Raw genomic sequence first — 22,030 nt, forward strand, 5'->3', positions numbered from 1 at the left:
GGGGAGGGGGGGGGGAGCACATTGGCCAACAGGCTCTTGCATAAACGCTGATAAGGTTACTGGATCCATTACCCTAACACGGAGGCCATCGCCCTCTGAACCCTCCCGGTGGCTGCTTCCACTGACCTTTAGATGGGCTAAACTGTGCTTGTTGATAATGAAATGACTCTGTCTGCTAAGAGAGATTTTCTTCGTTCTGTGTATCTGGAGGAGTCTGACGTGTTCTCATCATGGCCAGATGTGGGACGGCCCTTTCTGTGTTCCCGACACACCTGTTCTGGCGTGGTGGAGCGCTGTGAAAGATCCACTGCAGAGACTCTAAACAGGTACAGAATGCGATGACTAAGCAAGGCAAAGAGGCGCGGCTCAGACGGTGGCACGCTGCTGCTCTGCACTTCCAGTTTTTCTGGGCCCAGACTAGATCATCGGAGCTCAGTGCGCTGGAGGACTTGGTGTCGGGGCTGAACGGGTGTGTGTTCCGCTCTAATACATCTCAGCCCTGAGTGTGTAACCTTAATGTGCACTAATCTCTCCTACACAAAATCAATGAGGCGCCCACCCACACACCATTCATCTCCTGTGGTAGAGGTTGGTGCTCCCAGTCTGAGGCAGGGAGAAACTCCAGCGTCCTCACAGCTGTGGAGTGTTTGAATCGCTCGCAGATTTATGAGGGTGTCGAAGAACTACGAACACTCACAAACCTTCCCCAGAGAAGCAGGGGTAGTGCATGGACACACAACTGCACACTTCTTACCAAGGTACAGTGGGCCTTCTGGTGGTATCCATGTTACAGTCTCATTTTTGTATTGATGTTTCTCAAATCTGCTGCAAAGATTTTAGCACTCTAGTGCTCTATGTGCAGGCTGGATTCCAACATTTGGGTGGCCGACAGCAGTGACTAGATCCCCGAGAGGAGGATGGTCTGTGCCTGCTATGTGAGAGACGCAAGAGGAGAGTTTAGCCTGACTCTCAAGAGAGTTGAGCCTGACTCTCAGAGAGCGTTGAGCCTGACTCTCAGAGAGAGCCTCATTTTCTTAATATGCTGTTTGGCAGCTTCACCTCCATCCTGAAAGAGAAAGAATGTGAGTTTCAGACAACTTTGTGACAAGCTCTAATCAAAAACAGAGCCGATTCTGAACCATTGTATTGAGAGAATGCACACATCTGGTCCTCTGACAAGTTAAGCAACATGATATATTCTCACTTAAACATCAGAATGTAATGAATAAGAATTAGTGACTGTGAGGCAAAACTTTCTAGAATATGACCTGACACTACAGTTTATTACATGATCTGACGATACAGTTCATTAATGCTGATTCCTGTAGGCCAGCTGTGTGATCTTTGCTAGGTAGCTGCCTGGTAAGTGATGTGTCAGTAGTAGCTGACTCTGGTTGGCATCAGCTTGGGATCCCCACATGGGATTTTTCAACAGCAGTTACATGGATCAGTGCATTACACATGACCTGCCCCAGGCAAACACTCGCTCCAATGGACATGCTTTCACAACCATCCCAATGCCCTGCACCACTGGGCTGTGTAACTGCTTGCTAATAGCTAAGAGGTGCATGCTCAAACAACATCCTTTGTTACTGTCACATTGTGAAAACAAGGACAAGAGTTATCGCTATAGAAGTAAAAGAGAGAAGTCTTAAAGTCTTAGAAAAAGAAACAAGACAATGTGTACAGTAGGCACAGGGCCATTTCGGCTGGGTTTTGGCTGACCATCAGATGTTTAGTTTTTCAGTGTGTGTGGTCATGCTATCTCTTTATATAGATATTAGTGCTGTCAAACGATTACAATATTTAATCGCGATTAATCGCATTAATGTCATAGTTAACTCGCGATTAATCACAATTAATCGCACATTTCTATTTCTATCTATTCTAAATGTCCCTTGATTTCTTTTTGTCCCATTCTTTTTTCAAATTTTAATGCTCTTATCAACATGGAAAAGTGGTTCGGATTGCTTCATGCAAATATTTTTTGTTATTGAAAACAACATTGCAATCGCCTGGCTTTGACGAGGGGGCGGAGAATTTGCATCATCTGTGTGCTTGGCCATCAAGTGGTATTTCAGACTGGACGTGCTGCAATGATAGCTCATTTTACAACGACAAAACACACAGATCACTTTGGTCTTGTCAATGGAACCATTTGGCAACTTTTTTAAAGTAAACTTTCCATTCAGAATCTTATTGGCATCCATTTCGGCGTCTCGCGCTCGCCATCCACTCAAAACGTAAAGTTAACCTACTACCAGAGAATGTCTCATATCCGTAAACGGGCTCTGCTACTACGCTTTAGCCGGATCGCAAGCCAAACAAGTGTGTGGCGTGCCTGTTGTTTTGTGTCCGGTCTAGCTAGATCCGGTGTGGTGTTGTAGTTTTTCTAACTTCGGTAGTTGTTGCAACAGCATGTGAAAAAAAAAAGTTTGCTTGGCCAAAAAGAGCGTTAATCGCGCGATAAAAAAATTGACGCCGTTAATTTGGGTTTGCGTTAACGCCGTTAATAACGCGTTAAACTGACAGCACTAATAGATATGTATCTAATTGTAAGCCACCTAAATTCATGTGTCCAATAATCCTAGCCAATACAGCACCCTCTCAATCCTAAATATCCCTCTCCTGTAGACATTAAATAAAAAATTATCACTCCAGACATCATTTCACAGTTCTTGCACAAACACAAAATTGAGTCCACTGTGACCAAAATTCAGTTCTTCTCTTCCTCATTACGTGAACACAAAAGGATGTTTTAAATCCGTTAAATTATACTAGCTTCCCACCCTCTTTGTTTTATCTCAAAGACATGGAGTGTGCTTCACAACATTCCTTAGGTGTTGCAGACTTTCAAATGGCTTCATTGTTTGTGAACAATGTTATTGTTCCTCCAAAATATAGAAGACACCGGGCCTCTTCATCCTCTAAACTGCAGAGGGCAGATCTTCTCTGCTGCTTCTGTCATTAATCATTCTTGTGTTTTGGTAGCTGAAAATACTTTAATGCTCTGTACAGTCTGTAGAGCATATTGAACCTGAGGCCTGTATTCTCTTTCAGCTCAAAACTCCACTCCTCCTTCCATCTCTCACCACTACTTTCCATCCTTCTCTTCCCCATTTCTTTCGACCTCTATCTTCCTCATGTATCCTGCTGACTCACCCTCTCCATCTTCTTTTTCTACCACCTATTCTTTCCGTCCCTCATTCCCTGGCTTCTCGTGTTACTTTCAGCCTCTGCATCGTATATTTAGCGCATCCAGTATCATAAGAATCAAATGTGAAGGCTGGTCGCTCTCTCGCCGCTTAAATCTCCCAATAATGGAGCCCAAGGGTATCTGAAATTGAGTGTGAAGACTGCATCAAGGTCATTTACTCCACCCTGCAGGATAGTGATGGATGTCTTGTCTGATTGCTCGATTTGGCTGCCCTACTTGGGGGAGACATATCCCATCGCACTTGCTAAGAGGGGAGAAAGTTCCTTTTCCGAGGATGGCCTGAAAGTAATTCCCAGAGAGCAGCGAGCCAATAGCTGAAGCATGGAGAGGGAGAAAGGGGGAGAGGGAGAGAGGGAGAGAAAGAGAGAGAGAGAGAGATTACAGATTGAGAGAGAGAGAGAGAGAGAGAGAGAGAGAGAGAGGGGGAGAGAGATATATAGAGAGAGAGAGAGAGAGAGAGAGAGAGAGAGAGAGAGAGAGAGAGAGAGAGAGATTACAGATAGATAGATAGATAGATAGATAGATAGATAGATAGATAGATAGATAGATAGATAGATAGATAGAGAGAGAGAGAGAGAGAGAGAGAGAGAGAGAGAGAGAGAGAGAGAGAGATTACAGATATATAGATAGATAGATAGATTATATTTTGATTGATTGATTGTACCTACCAGGCCCAGTGCAAAGTAAGTAGTGCAACCATAGCATCTTAACTACAATGTAACACAGTATAGTGCAGCCAAAAGAACATCATGGTGCAACATAAAAAGCCAGAGAGAGAGAAAGGGGGAGGGTGGGAGAGGTAGGGAGGGGGGCTGTACTCGTCATGAGAGACAAGGAGGGAAATGATTACTGGGGTACTGCATCAGTGTTTCAGTAAACATTTAAAGGGATGAACAAGTATGTATTGATTGCTGGTTGTGCGGTGGTGCGTCTGTCAATGCACTAATCTGTTAAATTGATTACATCTCCGTCTTATTGTGTGGGACCAGCTGGATTCAGTCTGAAAACCATAAACATCAGGCATACTTAGATGAAACCTCTCCCCAGAGCCTATGATTTGTAATCCAGTGGATTGTGTGCACTTCTGGGAATTACTACATAAGACCATAGCAGAATATGAAATCTGCCTTAAACTCTCTGTCTTTCCATAGCTTATCAAAGAGGATGGCCAATGCACATATATTGGACTTGGATTAATTCACTGGTTTTGACTGCATATAATCTTCATGCATCACGATACTATGGGTAACGCATGCATATAAATGAGGGTACTTTGCCAAATCAACAGGGGGCTAGTGGACAACCTATGTCTGACTGTCTTATTCTTAATTTAATGTCATGCTTCCGTGTTAACAAACCATGACATTGGGCTATGCCTCTGCTCTGCACATTCTCAGCTTGCAGACCTTTTGTTCTGCAGCCTTTTGTGGAGTTCTGCCCTGAATTCATTGAAACTCCACTGCTGAGTGAGCTGAAGGAGCTGCTCTCTCTCTCTCTCTCTCTCTCTCTCTCTCGTTCTTTTTCTCTCATTCATAGACGCACAAACACACACACACACACACACACACATGCACAAAGGCTGGGACACAGCCAGCATTTCAAGGGATAATCTACCTTCCTGAAAGTTTGGCAAAGCCTCCTCTGCTCCACCTTATCGGCCAAGTGTAAGCAGCATTTGGTTTCCTGCCCACTTCAGGGGCCGTGATCTGCCTCTCTAAACAGGAACATGTATGGAGACATTCCATTGCAGAAGGAGGAAACTGTGTCCTCAGTCAGCCTCCCCCGAGTCCCAGGACACTTAAACACATCCCACACAACCCTAAACTCCTCAGGGTCCTGACCACTGTGCAGTCCTCCACACCCTACAGGCAGAGGTCATGCCATTCCACACTCCGCACAGCCATGGGGATGGAAACGGAGAAGGTGTGTGCGTTTTTTTGAAAGAGAAACGACAGAGGGAAAGGGAGACCAATGAGTGAATCCAGGATCGAAAGGATTGAAAACATATTTAGTAGAGCTATCCATCATTGGCGTATTCCTCATCAGTATAGGCTTGTGTTGTCAGCATTCTAGTTCCAGAGCAGTTTACGTTGAAAATCTACTCACACTAGAGATAAAGTGAACAAAAACTGACCGCTCCTCTGATTACTGAAGTTATTTTTACATCTGCCTCACAAGCCCTCTAATTGTTAGTGATGAATGAAAGCAGCCGGAGCAAACATAGATGTGAAAAGAAGAAACAGTAGAGAACAATGCTGGAAGCAAACACGTTGGAATACTCATGGGCTGACGGGTCAAGAAAAGCAAATTACAACATGACACACCACCAGTCAAAACAAGGTTTAGTCATCTAACCATCTGCACTGATGTTTGTTCATTTGCACAAGCATATGCAACTTAACAACTCCTTCAGATGATCAAGCATATGTTTTGAGGACAGTTAATTATATGATTATTAAGAGGTATGAGGCGTAAAGCAATATGCTTTACTAATTGGGGGCAGGTGTTATGGAAAGAGCCCCACCTGTGAATTTATGTCATCTGACAAAGGCAGAGAAGAAGATTCAAAACCATCTAAAAACAAGTATTCTCTTCTATGTTGAGAAAATTGTTTAAGTATCTTAATATAAGTTAATGATAACCTTCTATTAATCGTGGAATTTCAGTTCCTCTTTGGCATGTATGAGTCAGTGCTAGTGTGCAACCATGCAGTTGTCCTCTGTTAGCCTCACTGCCGACCTCATCCACCTGCGTCTGGCTTTCTTCTCTGAATCTTGTCCTCTCAATTTTTCCTGTAGCAAATCAACAACATATTGGGAGACACTACTGGCACATTGGGTAATCTCTTGCCTCTATAGATGGTGCAGAACGCTATTGTAACAGATTACACATTTCTTGTCTTTCACATCTTATCATGAGTCATAAAGTGACACAGTGTGGGGAAGAAGATTAGTGCTGTTGCTCACACACTTATGGGATCAGTCACCCCCATTCACTTTCAACTTGTCCCTTTCTCATAATGCTCACATATTTACTGTAACCTAAGACTTTATGAGCCAAACAGACTGCTGCATTGACTTCTAAGGGTCAATGCTGAAATAGGATTCAGTTCAATTTTGGCACTCTGTAATACCATGTAACCTACTTAGTCCCTAATGCCCTATTTTACCATTAAGTTATAGTAATAAGAAAGCAAATTAAGTGATTGTCAATAAGTCAGTAAGTTATAGTAAATAAGTAATAGTCAACAGGGTCATCAGATCATCATCACAGGGAAATGTCAGTGGCATGATGAGCCTTAGTTAAGGCCTCAGGCCAGGAGCTATGCACAGGTCTGGTCCTTGGTTAGAGAGAACAGCCAGCGCGTCAGCAGCATGAATCCTGAGGATCACAACAACCAGAGACATTGACTATGTGATCTAGAGCTGTGTAGGCACAGTGAGGCTACATGATTTATGCTTAATGTCCCCCACAGAGAGAGTCATTTCCTGGACAAGGGGAAGCTTCAGAGAGGTGTAGTTAACTGATGTGAAGGCTTTGAGAGCCAGGAGCAGTGTTTGCTGAAGTGGTCTACGATTAGGACTTTTACATGGATATAGAGGTAGACTATTAGTCCACTGTCAGTACAACAATTACGCGTTATGTCCTGTGGCATTGGTTCTTGTTTCATCCATGAGTTCTATCAATATATGAATTGGTTGGTAAGAGCCAAAGTGGTGGACTTGATGTGTGAGCTTTTGTTTAAATATGGTTACAGTTACTTTAGCTTCATAGTTGTTTTATGAGAACTTTATTGGCTCATCAAGATGTGGTGTATGCTGTCCCAGGATGACCTTTTCTCTTTGCTTGCAATGTAAGTCGGCATGCAACAACTCAACGTCAGCTTAGGTCAGGCGGATACAACAGGTAACAACTATCGCCATCAAACCCATTTCATATTGCAGATGACAATACATGAACAATTTGCATTAAGAATGTCAAACAATCCCAAGGCATATTTCGCGTTTCTTATCCCGACTTTTAACCGAGGCATACGGTGATTGGACGTCCTGGAGTCACGCGGTGTGCAGTCGCTCTGCCCTGCCTTGAGTCAGCTCTGAATGCGAGCTTGTCTACCAGTTTTAGCAGCGGTTCTATCTGGATCCTCCGCGCACAGCCCTCAACAATTACTGACAATTACAGCCTTTTTCTTCATTTGGAAGACAGTTCTCCATCATGGGCGATAAGAAGAGCCCTACCAGGTAATTAACCGTTCGCCTCAAATCCTCTGGTATTGATTGATATTTGTTTAGCGAGAATTCATTGGCATTTGGGGTTGATATTCGGATGCTTTCTCAAGGAGTGTTTCTCCCTTTTTCAGTTTGTATGCCAGAGCTAGAGTAGTGCAGGCACTATGGCGGCTTCTCGCTCCCTACTCTCTACCAGTGACTTTCAGACAAAGGGAATTTTTCATGGTTACGTCTGGCATTCTCGAAAATGTCACATATCCAGTTTTAAATAAGCTTTTTTGAAGCTCAATGTCGAAAGGATATTATTTGACATGTTTTTGGTCACAGTCTCAAGCTGTAATATCAGTCAGCAATATAGACAGGCTATGCTGCGATTCAATAGAACGTTGAAGCTAGCTCGGTGGCTCGCCTAGCCAGCAGTGGGTTATCGAGAGGCTTGTTTGTTCGCTAAAGCGCAATGCTAGTCAGGTAGTCGGGATTCGAACATATCATGACAGCCTTCCCATGTTTTTTCCTCTGCAGTTTATATGCATACGTTCAATGGGGAATTCTGCAAGTCATCGCCGTTTTTGGTTCGTTTATTCGATATGAAATGCCAACTAACTTGACCTTACATTGTCTATTTCTAAGGCCAAAAAGACAAGCAAAACCGACTGCTGACGACGGCTATTGGGACTGTAGCGTCTGCACCTACAGAAACAGTGCCGAGGCATTTAAATGCAGCATCTGCGACGTGAGGAAGGGCACATCCACAAGGTATGTCTGAAGAAATCTCTTCTTCCTTTTCTTGTACATTATAGCAATGTATTTATATTAACATGACTACTTGTTAAATGTGTCTGAAAGGTAGACTTGTTGATAGTGCATTCATGTTAATGTGTGCCCCTGTCTTTTTTGCTGCTGCTCGCCACTGACTATTGTGTCCTGCACTGAACAGAATGCAGTCGTCTAGGTGTTCTGTCTTTTCTATTGCCACAGTAGCAGGGGTGGGGGTGGAAAGAGGGACCTTGCTGGCTGTGCAGCTACTGTGCATCAGAATAGCACCACATCAGGGAAATAATGCAATGTAAGAGTGGGTCGAATCACATGGTAGAGACTTGAGGTCATTGTTCAGATCCCACCTGCTTAAATGGCTTCAATAGAAAGGTAACATGGTAAACCAAGGTACTCAATTTGATTGCTGGGCTTGTTACTCATTAGTGTATTGTATGCATCGCAATTGTTTGTAGTGCTAACTGGATCTCTACTTAGACTAGGTGCCTAATTAGGGCTCTACTGACTCATTCATAGATGTATCACATTCAATGGTTTTCAAGTAATTAAAGTAGCATTTGTATAATGTAGCTCTGTTTTGAAAGGAATGCAAAGTGCGTGTCCCCCCTTTTGTCAGATGGTTAGGTGGCTGTTCAGGAGTGCACTTACAGCTCAATGGAATCTTCAGTAAGTGGGTGTAATTCACTATGAGTGTGCAATTCTCCAATAATATGTACCAATTTCTTAAAAATCCCTCCCATTCTCCTAAATTGATCTGTCATCAGGGAATTTGAAGTATTTTTTGGGTCACAAACCTGACATTGAACTCTGAGATATCTAGTTAACCAATACCAACAGTGCAGCCAGATGGATGTGACCATGTGATTAGTAGAATAAAACAGCCATTTAAGCTCAAGTTAGAAACTTTGCTTCATCATGAAGTCATCAAACGTAGCCTTCTCTTTGTTATGGGAAACGTTCACACTAGGCGGTGCGTTTAGATTTTGAATGTGATTCCCTTTCAGTTTTCTGTTTACCACTCCTACCTGTCTACTGGGGAATGGCTCTGCCGATAAGTTGTCTGTGTCACTTTGTGAGTTGACAATCACTTCTCATCAGCTGCATGCTGCGATGGTGTCAGATGAGTCATGCGTGCGTCCCCCATGCTTCAACTTTTCCAGCACTGTTTTTCAAATGATGGGCTCAACTGACACACTGCCTGTAACAGGAAATGCACTGACACTGATTTACTGAGAATCATAAAGCGGAATTTATTTCTTATAAGGACTGTTATGTTTTTTTGTTCTCTGATCAGTCTACATCTACATCAGTGCCTCTTGGCTTACAGGCTACAGCTCAGTTGTCGTGAGCTCACTGTAAAACAGGAAGTGGAGAGAAGTATGCGTGGCCCCCCCTCCCCCCCAACTACCTAGGATTTGGCAGCAACCCAATTTCCTCTTTTTGGTAAATAGTACATGACATCACTGGAGTGGGTTGTCATGTCTCCATCTGATCTAAGCAACCTTAGATTGATGCAATTGTTTACTGTTGTCTGCTTGACTCTTATTGTAATGAGCTCTAATTAGCCTACATTTTCACCCTGTTTAATGTGTTCAAGTCGAGCATTGGGGAATCTTTATGCTGAATAAATGATGCATAGTTTGGATTGTGGGGCGTTGTTTGTCTTGCTCTCTGTATCTGCCTCTACAGTCTGAATGGGAAGTTGTAAAAAAGATAATTCTGCTCTGTAATTACTGTCAGCCTATTTCTATGCTTGTATTCATAGTTCAAAGAACTCTGCTCGGTTGGGTAGTTCCATTCAGATTTCAGATTTTAGTTTTGTGCCTGTTTAAAGGTGTATTGATTTTTTCTTCTTGGTATACGAAGCACACTGCAGACTAGAAAATGAAGTTTAAATGGAGGTTTAAATGGTAGCGCCATTGAATTAGTTTTCATGGGGTATGGCAATTGTAATGATTATACTGAAGCATTTTCAAGCCCCTGTAGTTGTAATCTGCAACCAGTGAAGAATAATGTGATAATCTATAGAAACGTACAGAGAATGGCAGCCTTCCTTACAGGATGTGATATTTTGAGGGGTCTGGGGTTCATCACACATCAGCCACAGTATGCACTCAGGCTGTCACTGACCTGTCACCTTCCATCCAGAAGCAAGAAAGGATATCGCAGGCCACCTTTTGGATAATATGGCCAAAAATGAGCACCAACCGGATTAGCCTAGCAGTCTATATGTTTCAACCTCATTCAAATGCATGGATGCTCTCTTACCAACTGAGAGTAACCTAAATGAACCTGTTGACCCATTCTGGGGATGTAACACAATACCAAAGTAGACTGTTAGACCCATCTAGCCACATCCACTATGACTTTTTAACAAGAACACTGTGTGTGTGTGACCTGACCTCTGTGTTCTGCTGTACTCGTAAAAATTAAGAATCAGGATCTTGTATGAGGTCATTACCCTTCTTCAGAAATTTGAGAGGTCTGATCTGTGGTCTGCTGAGAGGCCTGCAGCCATCATATTTAAATGGTTTTATCACTTGAAACCGCTTCTGTGAATGTGACACCATGTTGCTGTATGGGCTTTCTTATTGCGTGTGTTTAGTATGCTCCCTGAGCATCCCAGAGTTCCAGGGACAGCCAGATGTTGATTCATGTTCAGGGCTTGTGGCATTTCAGTGTTTGGAGCTGGTGATTTCAGCCATCTCAGTGTCCTACTTTTCCAAAATCCAGACTTCTCCACCCTGAATGTGAAAATGTGTGTCTGTGCATGTAGGCTGTGTCCTGTCTGTCAAAGTGATGACATCGTCATTATAATCTGTGGATTTTTACCACTGTCACATTAACGCAAATTGTTGGGGATGATGTGATTACGTAAGAGCAACATGTTGGCTGGCGTTCTCCATCTGGATCCCTCACCAATCCCCCCCACATCAGCCGCACTCAGAGGAAACGCTTCTGCTTATCCTACATTATCAACATCTGCACTAAGCCCCAAGCGCGCACGGGTAGCCCTAATCTTAACGTGTTAATTGGCGGATTTAAAAGTTCTTAATTACTTCATGGGATTTGGGAGAGTGTGAGTGAATAAATACAATAGCCCGTTTGGCAATCCGACAAATGGAGAAATGTCGAGAGAGCTTTTGAATGGCGCTTCGAGGGAGGGAAGGCAGCAAATGTAGAGACTGATGTAGCGGGTGAGCGGCTCCAGGAAGGGGAGAAAAGCGAGAGAGAACAAGAAAGGGAATAGAGACATGTGGTGGGGGGGGTGCAGCCTGCTGCTGTGATGGACGGCAGAGGAGGATGTGTTCACTCAGCCCAGCCTCTCCTTAGGGATGGAAGAACATCCACTGTCCGGGGTTGGAAGGAACTTGTCTTTCCTTATCCTTACAACCCAGGAAAGACGAGAGCCCCACTGGCCATCCCCCTCCCAGACGCCCTCCTCCCACCCCCAGACCTGGGGATTACAACACCTGTACAGGACGCTGTTTGGGGGTTTCGTTTGAAAAGCTCTCAATGGTCTGTGTCGATAGAAGCAGTCAGCCTGAAGGTAAAGTCTGGAGACTGGATTTGAGTCGGTGCTACACACCATGATGATGACTCGTGGTTTTGGAAGACCATGCAGTGTCAGGCCCCCAGATAGTTGTAGGCCTAGTTGTTTCTCTTTATCTGGTTTCTGTTCCTCTGTGTAGTCTCCCCTGATCAAGGCCATGCTACAACTGTTGACACGGCTGACTGCATGTGGATGTGACGCTGGTGAGAGCATTGTGTCGGGGAGGTGCTGTGATCACACTGATGCCCAATGGCACGCTAGGATGCTGTCGCCGGGGAAATGACTGGAAGTCTTTTACATGTTGAAATCAAAGCATACACGTGCAAAGGATGGGTTTGTAAGGGAGAATTTGCCTAATTTGGGCATTCTTTGTTGTTGGAGAAGATACTATAGAAAACAGGCTCCTTACTTTTGCTTACCATGTTTACAATGCACGCAAGAGAGTAGTGTCTGGAAAGACCGCATTAGAATTCCAACTGGACACCACGAGGATCATTAAATCAGTGTTATTAATGTGGTTAGATAGTTGTAGTTGTTTCTGGTTACATGGTGTCAGTTCTTAGTATTGCCTCTACATGACAAGCATCTTGTGAAGCGCTGGGTTCCTCTGAGTTGTGTAGCTTGTTGACTAATTGAGCTAATTGGAAACAGGCCCCGTTATGCTAGAAGCAGGCAGACAGGCAATGGCAGGTTAGCAGCCTGTCAGGGTGACTGGATGAAGAGACAGACTGCTTACTGCCTGCTGAACCCAGGACAGGGAAAGCGAGAGAGAAACTGCAGAGAGAACGGTGAGCATGAGGAGCAGTGCAGGTCAATGAAGCTGAGGGAGAGGGAGTCACTCTGGAGCTCTGACACAAATGGGGGGACGGTTGATATGGAAATGATGATTTGGAGAACGTGAGTGACTAGGTAAAGACGAGGCAAGTGGGAATGACTGGTAGATCAGGGGGAGAGCGGGCAGAGGACAGAGAGGGAGGGAGTGAGTGATGTACAAGAATGTGACATGGTGCTTGTGATGGAGGAAGCTCATACATGCCTCGTGCTGTCAGACTGCTGGCCGTCAGTCTTCATGATGTGAGGCAGTTTGTAGCCTGAAGGGCAGACAGAAGGGTATGTCTCGTTGAGTGTGTTTACGTGCACACACACGCACACAAACACGAGAAGCACCAGATTGACTGTTATGGGCATCTGTTCATGGCATGAAGTTGACAAATTTCACCCCATGTGAAAATTTCTCCTTGATGTTCATGTATGGGTTTTTAGTAATCTATGCCCAGCAGTCCCATGTAATGTGTTGTTGGCTTGTGTTGCTGTGTGAGGAAACATGATAGTAGAGCTGAGATGGAGGACTGTGGCGGGGCCCAAGCACCCAGGACAGAGGGGGGGCATGCAGTGGGACTCTCCTGGGGCGGGGGAAGGGGGCCAAATCCTATCTGAAAAGGGAAGAAAGAAAGGAGGGATATCAGGAATTTAGAAACACCCCCCCCCCCCCCCCCCCCCCCATTTCAGAGTTTCCATTGCCCTCCTGTGTTTCTGTCTATATTGGATTACAGATTCATTAACCACACTCTGGGCTAATTCCTACACCAGAAATGAAAATATCCCGGCAGTTACATTGTTCGCTTTCTCGAATGGTCTAGTGGCGGAGCGCTTTCAGATTGCTCCCAAACACTTGTTTACTCACAGTTCCCCCCCCCCCCAGTGGCAAATGTCATGCCAGGCAGCTTTAATGTCTGTCCTCAGGATGAGGCATCCAGGCTGCGAACTGGAGCCCCTGGCTGCTCTCAAGGTGCTCCCTTTGAGCTCCCACAGCCCTGTGCTCCTGTATCCACCACCACCACAGCCGGCTGGCTTAAGACAACAGACAGGCTCCTTGGCGCTACGGAGACTTCACAGCAGCAGCCTGTTAACATAGTCCTGAGCAGACAGCTCTGTCTGCGCTCTGCTCTGCTCCTTCATCCCTTGTGCTGGAGGTGTGTGTGTGTGTCTTGTTCCTGCATAATGATCAAGGCCCGCTACAACTGTTGACACGGCTGACTGCATGTGGATGTGACGCTGGTGAGAGCATGGTGTCGGGGAGGTGCTGTGATCACACTGACGCCCAACGGCACGCTAGGATGCTGTCGCCGGGGAAATGACTGGAAGCTTGAGTCATCTTACGTTCTGAAATCAGGGCATACACGTGTAAACGATGGGTTCCAGATTCAGAGTTGATGAAGGAGAAGGGACATAGAAAATAGACTTCCCTTTATTGCTTATATCTCAAATATACGCAAGAGACTGTAGTGTAGCTGAATGTGTTGTTCTTTGAGAGTGAGTTGATGAGCCTCCTCTGTCTGACCGTGTGCTGGCCGTGGGTACAGGAACCTCATGGCTGGGGCTCCCGTGCCAACCCTCTCTTCCCTGGCTTGACCAGCTCTGCTCTGATCCTCTGACGGAGTAATTGCCCGTCCTTGACGCAGCACTCCAAATAAAAGAGCTTAGGTAATGAGGGCTTTCCTGAGGTCACCTCTCTTGTCTCTCCACCACTATCAATCTCTCTTTCTATCTCTCTCTCTCTGTCTCTCACTATTTCCATTGCTCCCTCCCACCCACCTCTCTCACTCTCTCTCTCGTGCTCAGTCTCATGTCTTGCTTCTGTTTAGAATGAAGCCTGTCAGTGCCGTGGTGGTATGTGTGGAGTGCAGGCCTCTGTGGTAGGGAGAATATTGAGGGTGTGGTGGAGTGTAACTATGGGTGTCAGTCTGCTTGGGTAAGGAGCAGTTGGAGCTAATAACAGTCATTTTGTGGCGCCCTGCCGAGGGAGTCTCCTCACCCCCCGTGTCTGCGGGAATGCAGGGGGCGGGCAGATTAGCTGCTGTCAATCACCATCTATTGTGGGTTAACAGGGGAAGCCTAGGGGGAGCAAATACACTGGTATCCTTCTCAGTGTGGGGTCTCCACAGAGCCCAAGACAGCCCCCCTCCCCTGTTTGGGGAGGGTGGGTGCTGCCCTGTGGTGCAACCTCAGCCAGGGGTGTTGCCAGCTGAGTTAATGGGTCACTGAGCGGTGTTGTTGAGGGCTGTGACGTAAGCCAGGCAGTAAATAAACGCACTGTGTCGAGTAACAACAGCACAGGCCATGGAGAGCAGTGGCCCTATTGTGGCAGCAACAACTCATGGCTGACTTACAGCTGGCACTGAATCACAGCTTAACTACTGGGGCGGGTGTCTGGGCCTCCCCCTGCCACCCTGCCGCTGCTGACACAAATCTCCACGTTTGGGTCCCCGGCCGGTGTGACTGGCCGAGGAGGCGTGGACCTAATCAATCAATCAATCCTGCTCACTTTCTACCTCCACCGCTTGGCCAACAGCTCAGCCTGCCAAGCAGAATGATTTCTGATCCCCGTCGGACGCTGCATGCACCGAGAGCCTGTTTACGAGTGTTTTGCTGCGTGTCTCTGCCAAATCCTCTGATGGATCAGTGCAAATCTCCACCGTTTTACTACTGCGGTTTGGAGGGACAAATTGTTCTGTTGTGTGTCTGGGTAGGTGAGTACATGTTTTTGGACAGCCTCAGAATTGGCAAAATGTCGGAAAACAAACTCCTCGCATTGTTTGACACATTGTTGTTTACACTGGACTCGTATCCAAATGAGCCACCAAAACACTGTTAGCATGGTGGCTGCTGTCCTCTGGCTGGGACTGGCATTGGCAGATGGAGGCTGTAGCTAGGTCTGTAGCTGTAGTTCTATCCGTAGTGCTGCTTCTGGCCATGGTTGAAGCTCTAGGTGTGGAGCAGGCAGCTGGAGCGCTGGTTGCAGTAGTAGCGTGCACTGGTGCAGCCTCAGAGCCCATTCTCCCCTCATCAGTATTCGTCACGCGGCTGTATTGATTGAGCGTGGCGCGAGCACTCCCAACATGATGCTCTATTACGAGCCAATTGATTGCCTTATGATCGGCAGGACCCCCCCCCCCCCCCCCCCCCTTCACGGATAGACGGTGGGCTCTCGACCTGATGGGCGTCAGAGATCCGGGAGACACCAAGAGGGAGAGAGAGACAGACAGTAATGAGCGTCTTTCTTCGCCTTCTCAGTGAGAGGCTGTGCGTCTAGCCAGCCTTGGGTTAACCAGCCTTCCAGACATCTACTAACCACTCCCTGCCACACGGTGACACCAGCCATGCATCATCATCACGCTGCCTCTGCATATTCAGCCCATGGTTCTGAGAATACCTAACCATCCGGAGAAGTGCAGAAGGGACCGGCTCCAGGTGTGCCCGAGCACTCCCACTTAGTATTTCCACCGTGTTTGACTCCAGTTCTGACCCACTTAACCACAACTCTATCCCTGCCTACGAGGCTCTCAGAACATCATCTGTATTCCGGCCCAGTGGTTGCTTCTCTCTTGGCAGCAGTCTGCCGTGGCTAATGCTCAGAGAGAGACATCTGAAAGTGAAGTCCCCCTCAACTCTGCCCGCCCTCCAAGCTTCAGTCGGTCCTGCGTGAGGCCCTCTGTTATCACGCTGCTCTATGCCAAGGCTGGAGATGAGCCGGAGAGTTAGGCTGTGGCTGGGCTTGGTGAAGAGCCTCAGCCGCAGAGGAGCTGGCAAGCCACGTTGGGCTGCTTGTTTGTGTGCTTAAGACTGTGTGTGTATGTGTGCGTGTGGTTTGCTCTCTGGTATTTGTCCTGAAGCGAGCCCACTCCTGTGGTGGGATTATCTGTGCTGACTGGAGCGCTGCCTGGGGTTGAAGCTCTCTCCAGTCTCCTCCCCTCTCTCTCCTTGGGCTGCTCTTCACAGCCACCCACCCCAGCTGCTGGCTGCAGCCCTTACACCTCTCCACTGTTCACCTGCCCACAGGAGCAGAGACGCGCTCTGCAGACAGCGGCATCTGCCGCCCACCGATAGGTCCTGACAACCACGGCCACGGTCCTGACAACCAGGTCCTGACAACCACCCCATAGACAGTGACTCTGTCCCCACTGTAGACGTGAATGACTGTCTCGGAAACCTAACTTTGTTTTCATGACATACCAGCCAGTCTAACCCTCTCAGCAGAATGAATGATGAAGCCCTCTCTGAAACTTTCTAGTCTAGAGACATTCATCCACCGAGACACTCATTCATCTCTCTCCCAGACTCCTGACACTTGCCTGCTGAATGAGAATGGCTGAGCTCGTATAGAGAATACCTTGTTGCGTGTTTGCTTGAGTGAGTGAGAGTGAGAGTGAGTGAGAGTGAGAGTGAGAGTGAGAGTGAGAGTGAGAGTGAGAGTGAGTGAGTGAGAGTGAGTGAGAGTGAGTGAGAGTGAGAGTGAGAGTGAGAGTGAGAGTGAGAGTGAGTGAGAGTGAGAGTGAGAGTGAGAGTGAGAGTGAGAGTGAGAGTGAGAGTGAGAGTGAGAGTGAGAGTGAGAGTGAGAGTGAGAGTGAGAGTGAGAGTGAGAGTGAGAGTGAGAGTGAGAGTGAGAGTGAGAGTGAGAGTGAGAGTGAGAGTGTGAGTGAGTGAGTGAGTGAGTGAGTGAGTGAGTGAGTGAGTGAGTGAGTGAGTGAGTGAGTGAGTGAGTGAGTGAGTGAGAGAGAGCTCACGAGCTTGTGGGCGAGTCCTCTAGCTCATAAGTGAGAGGGTGTCTGGCTGCACGTCTCTGTGAATCCCAGCCTGTGACAAATGGGGCCAACCCTGGCGTAATCAGATTAGAGGACGTAAATGACGTGCTGCAAATGTTCCACCTTGTGATCCCCACATTCATTTTATTACAGCAGTGGGCTAATGAGATTACCCTTCAAACACAGCAGTCCCACCATGAGCTGTCACTTCCACCACGCCACCCCAGCTGTGAGCATTAACCCCTTCATTCCTGTAGCGCTCCTCCAGCCGACCCACATCACGCCGGAGACCCGGGACGCCTCGGGGCTGCCAGCATCTGAGCGCCAGACTGGTGCTAATCCCTGTGTGTGCTCTGGCCTCCTTCCGACAGGAAACCCAGGATCAACTCCCAGCTGGTGGCTCAGCAGGTGGCTCAGCAGTACCCAGCCCCTCCGCCACCCAAGAAGGAGAAGAGGGAGAGGAGCGAGCGGCCTGACAAGGAGCGTCCGGACAGCGAGCGTGGAGACGGCGAGCGTCCGGAGGGAGAGCAGCTGGAGGGGGAGCACCCAGAAATGGAGCGCCCAGAGATGGAACGCCCAGAGAGGGTGAGGCCCGATGGGGTGAGGCCCGAGGGGGTGAGGCCCGAGGGGGTGAGGCCCGAGGGGGTGAGGCCCGAGGGGGTGAGGCCCGAGGGGGTGAGGCCTGAAGGACTCAAGCCTGAGGGAGAAGTTCTGGAGAAGGACAAGAGTGAGAAGGAGAAGCCGCTGAAGGAAAAACCAGACAAGGAGAAGGACATCACTCCAGCCATTACCAAGAAACCCAACAGCAAAAAGACCAGGTCAGTATATGGGTCGTATTCGTTGAGAATTTTCTTAGTTTTCTTTGTTCCATCTAACTTCATCTAACTAGTGTTAACATCTAACACTAACTTCTCTATCCGTTCCTAGACCCAAGACAGACACCCACCCGAGTCCTCCCAGTGACAAACGCAGCATACAGTCTGGGAAGTCGGCAACCAAGACCAACAAAACCTCTCACATTTCCAGGTGGGTGCCAGTCCTGTCACAGGGTTGTCATGAGTGTTTAGTCATCACGCCTGCATGACTCAACGCTGTGATGGCCACCATACTGGTACAAAGTAAAGCCCATTTTGGGGGGGGGGGGAGGGGTGCGAACAGCTGACATGATTCACTAGCGATCTTTCACTCTCCACACCTACTCTCACTTTCTTCCCACTGAATTTGACTGTCCGTGCAGGAGGAGCTGTGCTGAGCAGCTTGGTCCAGCCGCCCACGTGGTGCTCTGCCATCCCCCCCCCCCCCCCCCCCCCCCCCCTCTGAGCTAGTGTGCCTGTTGAAGAGATCAGCCATGTCTAGACTCCCGTCTGAACTCCCGACTCTCTCTTTCTCCCCCGCTCCTCCAGGCCCAAGCTGAAGAACATTGACCGGAGCACTGCCCAGCAGCTGGCTATCACCGTGGGGAACGTGACGGTCATCATCACAGACTTTAAAGAGAAGACGCGCTCCTCGTCCACGTCCTCGTCCACCGTGACGTCCAGCGCAGGCTCCGAACAGCAGCACCAGAGCTCCGGCTCCGAGAGCATGGACAAGGGCTCCTCTCGGGCCTCCACCCCCAAAGGAGAGCTCTCAGTCGGGCATGACGAGTCCTTCTGAAAACCCGCTTCCCTGGACACTCTGAAGGGACTGTGTGTGGATTATTTAGGGGGGAGGGGGGGTGTGACCTTCCTACTGCTGCTCCGCCTCCATCATCACCACCCCTGTACGCTGACAGCGCTGGCTGTCAGAGAGGAGCTGGCATGTGAAGCTGGAGGAAAGGCACCCTCTGCTGAGGACCTTGTTCATGGGTACACACACGGCACAGACAGCAGAGGGGCTGTGGGGAACACTGCTACCGTGGTGGCATCCTGACACTTGTATGTATTGTTTTATATTTGTACGTGAATGTGCGGCTGAATCAAGTTTTTTTTTTCCCCGTTTGTTTGTTTTTGTAAAAAGAATTACCTGCTGTGCACAATAACCACCAACATTTTAACAACTTATTATCCTTATTTATTATTTGTTGCACCTGTATACGATTTTAAAATGTCCTTTTGTTCAAGCTTCGCTGTGTAGCTCTACAGATGACACCCTTGTTCATACAGTTGTAATAGTCAGATAAGGCATGACTATTGAGACACCCACATTGGTGCTAGATACACTGTGAACCGGTTTCAGACATGGAACTGCCATTCACTCAAAGTGCTAATAACCCAGAACCAGGCTACTTAACCCTTTGACTGTCACTCTCATTTATGTTTGGACCTCCTTGTGGTCTTTCAGGTTGATATGTATAGGTCTCTGTGCAGCAGAAAAAGGTTAACTGAAGTTCAACTTTAAAAACAGGTTGTTTGTCTATGATTTAGTTTGAAATAGCATATACCTTATACAGTGTTTCCTGTCCTTAACTGTATATTGTAGGCTATTGTGTAAAACACTAAAGCTGTTGATGTTTTTGCATTCGATAATTCAGTAGGCTACCAGTTTTGAAGTTGAGGGTCAGTGTCCACTATGAGCCAACTTGTTTTCTATTATGACTGAAGGAAAGGCAATGGGAGGTTTCACCCCCCAAGACTAAACTGTAGTACAGGCTTGGCTATTCTCACCTTGACAAAATATTACTTTCAATTACATCTAGTAAACCAGAATATTCTAATCTGAACATCTCCAGAGGATTCATAACTCAGTTGTTACTTTATTAGGTCTTTTTAAGACTCCAATATGTCACTGAAGGCAGAAACATTGCAAGTCATAGATGTAGGCTGATTTGACGTCTTTTTGGTGCATTTTCAAGCCGTAAAAGCTTAACTTGAGCTGAATAACCAGTTACATGGTTAGGAACGTTCACCAGCTGATACTTGCCCAAACTAATTTCCTTTTACGTGTATTAAATTGTACAAAGAATAAATGTGTATAAGATATCTTAGTTTTATTTATTGAAGGACCAAAGGAATTTCATAATGAAGATGGATAGACAAATGAATAACAATTTGAAATGCAATTATCATGTATGAAATGAAATACATTTTAAATAAAGTAATATAATCCATTTAAATGCCGTAATTCTTGTCCATTTCAAAATGAACTTGACTCAATAGATGGATTTGAGTATCAGCACAGCATAGGGTAGATTATAGTCTTTAGAGAATATTGTATCAATCGACAAAATGTAATCAATCACAAGTGAAATATTCCATTCATGCACTACAAGAGTCTATGACAAGCATACAGGCAGTTGAGGTGAATGAGTGAAACCCCAGCCTTCTGCTAGCCTGTCCATCAGCCCCCTCTTCTACTGAGACGGTCTCTCTTCACAGATGTGCTCAGGCTCGCCAGGCTAGGTGACTGCAGTACCAGTCTATGTTGGAGTGGAGTCTCAAGTTATAGGAGAGGCAACTCGGCTGAAGTGACTATAATCGTGTGTGTTGGTATTCGATGTTTGTTGGCCCACAAGGCAGGTGTGGTTTGTTTTGACTTCCTTTTGGAAACAAAATAATATTCTACTTCAGCTGATATTTTATCATTCAAATTTGTATCACTTTTGTACAACTGCATTGCAGAAGGAACAGATTATTAAAAGAAAATGTTAACTTAACTAAATCAATGGGGTGTTTCTTGTAGAAAGTAAAAACTAAGAATTTAAATATAATTTGAAATGCAATCGAGAAGAAATGGCCCTAAAAAGCCATCTTGTCACATGCCTTACCATATGAAACCATAATCACTTGACTGACGTCTGTGACAGAAATGATTAATTGTATCTTAAATTATTGAAAGATGTCCATTTGCTCAGTATATAAAATGTTGCTTGTATATAAAGTGTATGATTTGAAATGGAGCCAACACTTAGAGAATGGCATTGAGCTAAACAGTCTCTTGCTTGTTTCTTTGTCTCTTACGCGCAAGCAGTTCTGTTCTTGTGTGCGACCAGTAACCTTAATTTACTGTGTAAAGATGGTTACATTTTTTAGCTTTGTTTGTCGGCGACCCAAATATAGAATGCTTATTTACTGACTGTATAATGTCAATCTTGTGAATTTCCTATTTAAATGTATTATACAAGCTCTTCATTTTCTCCTTATACAATTGTCTTGTACAATGCTTTCAAAGTAATGCTCAGTAAAAGTATATAGGGTCAGTATATTAACCCCTTCTTTGTTTAATCTTGTTTGCTTTCTGTTTCCTTTTCTAACTACTTGCTGATGTCATTGTGAGATGTGTCACATGATGTCCCTGATGTGGAGATGTGAGAGGGGCGTTCACACGATCACTGCTCCTTGTCTAGCGTATAACATGTTGACATTATATGTGTCCTGGCATGTGCACGACTTTGCGCTTATAGGCTTATCTTATAATTTCCTCCGCTTCAAAATAGAAATGTCTATTTATGAATTTTGCTTGTAGTTTTTCACAAATAAAATGTTTGAAAAAAATCTTGTCTATCAGTGTTTGGTGTTCTTTTAGAAGGGCCATTCAAATGTTTCTCAGAAAAAGAAAAAAACTAAACTCTAAAAAAGAATCTGAGCCAATTTTTTGTTACAAAATACAGGCTTAAATGGACTCATGCATGTATAGGGTTTTCATTTACCAAAAACAGAAGCATTAAGCTGGGACGCGTCACATCCTGCCGGAGAGCCAA

The 22,030-nt window shown here is 46.1% G+C and overlaps 1 protein-coding gene across 1 annotated transcript; it reads left to right on the top strand.

Moving 5' to 3' along the window:
* The first annotated feature begins 7,304 nt into the window (after positions 1 to 7,304).
* On the top strand, positions 7,305 to 21,814 carry rybpb (RING1 and YY1 binding protein b). Its single transcript, XM_047025687.1, has 5 exons — positions 7,305 to 7,458; positions 8,077 to 8,202; positions 17,727 to 18,173; positions 18,283 to 18,381; positions 18,759 to 21,814. The coding sequence occupies exons 1-5, from the start codon at positions 7,433 to 7,435 to the stop codon at positions 19,006 to 19,008; spliced, it is 948 nt and encodes a 315-aa protein (XP_046881643.1). The 5' UTR covers positions 7,305 to 7,432; the 3' UTR covers positions 19,009 to 21,814.
* Positions 21,815 to 22,030: the final 216 nt, after the last annotated feature.

Source organism: Hypomesus transpacificus, chromosome 9 (assembly GCF_021917145.1).
Source record: "Hypomesus transpacificus isolate Combined female chromosome 9, fHypTra1, whole genome shotgun sequence".
In the NCBI taxonomy this organism is placed as follows: Eukaryota; Metazoa; Chordata; class Actinopteri; order Osmeriformes; family Osmeridae; genus Hypomesus; species Hypomesus transpacificus.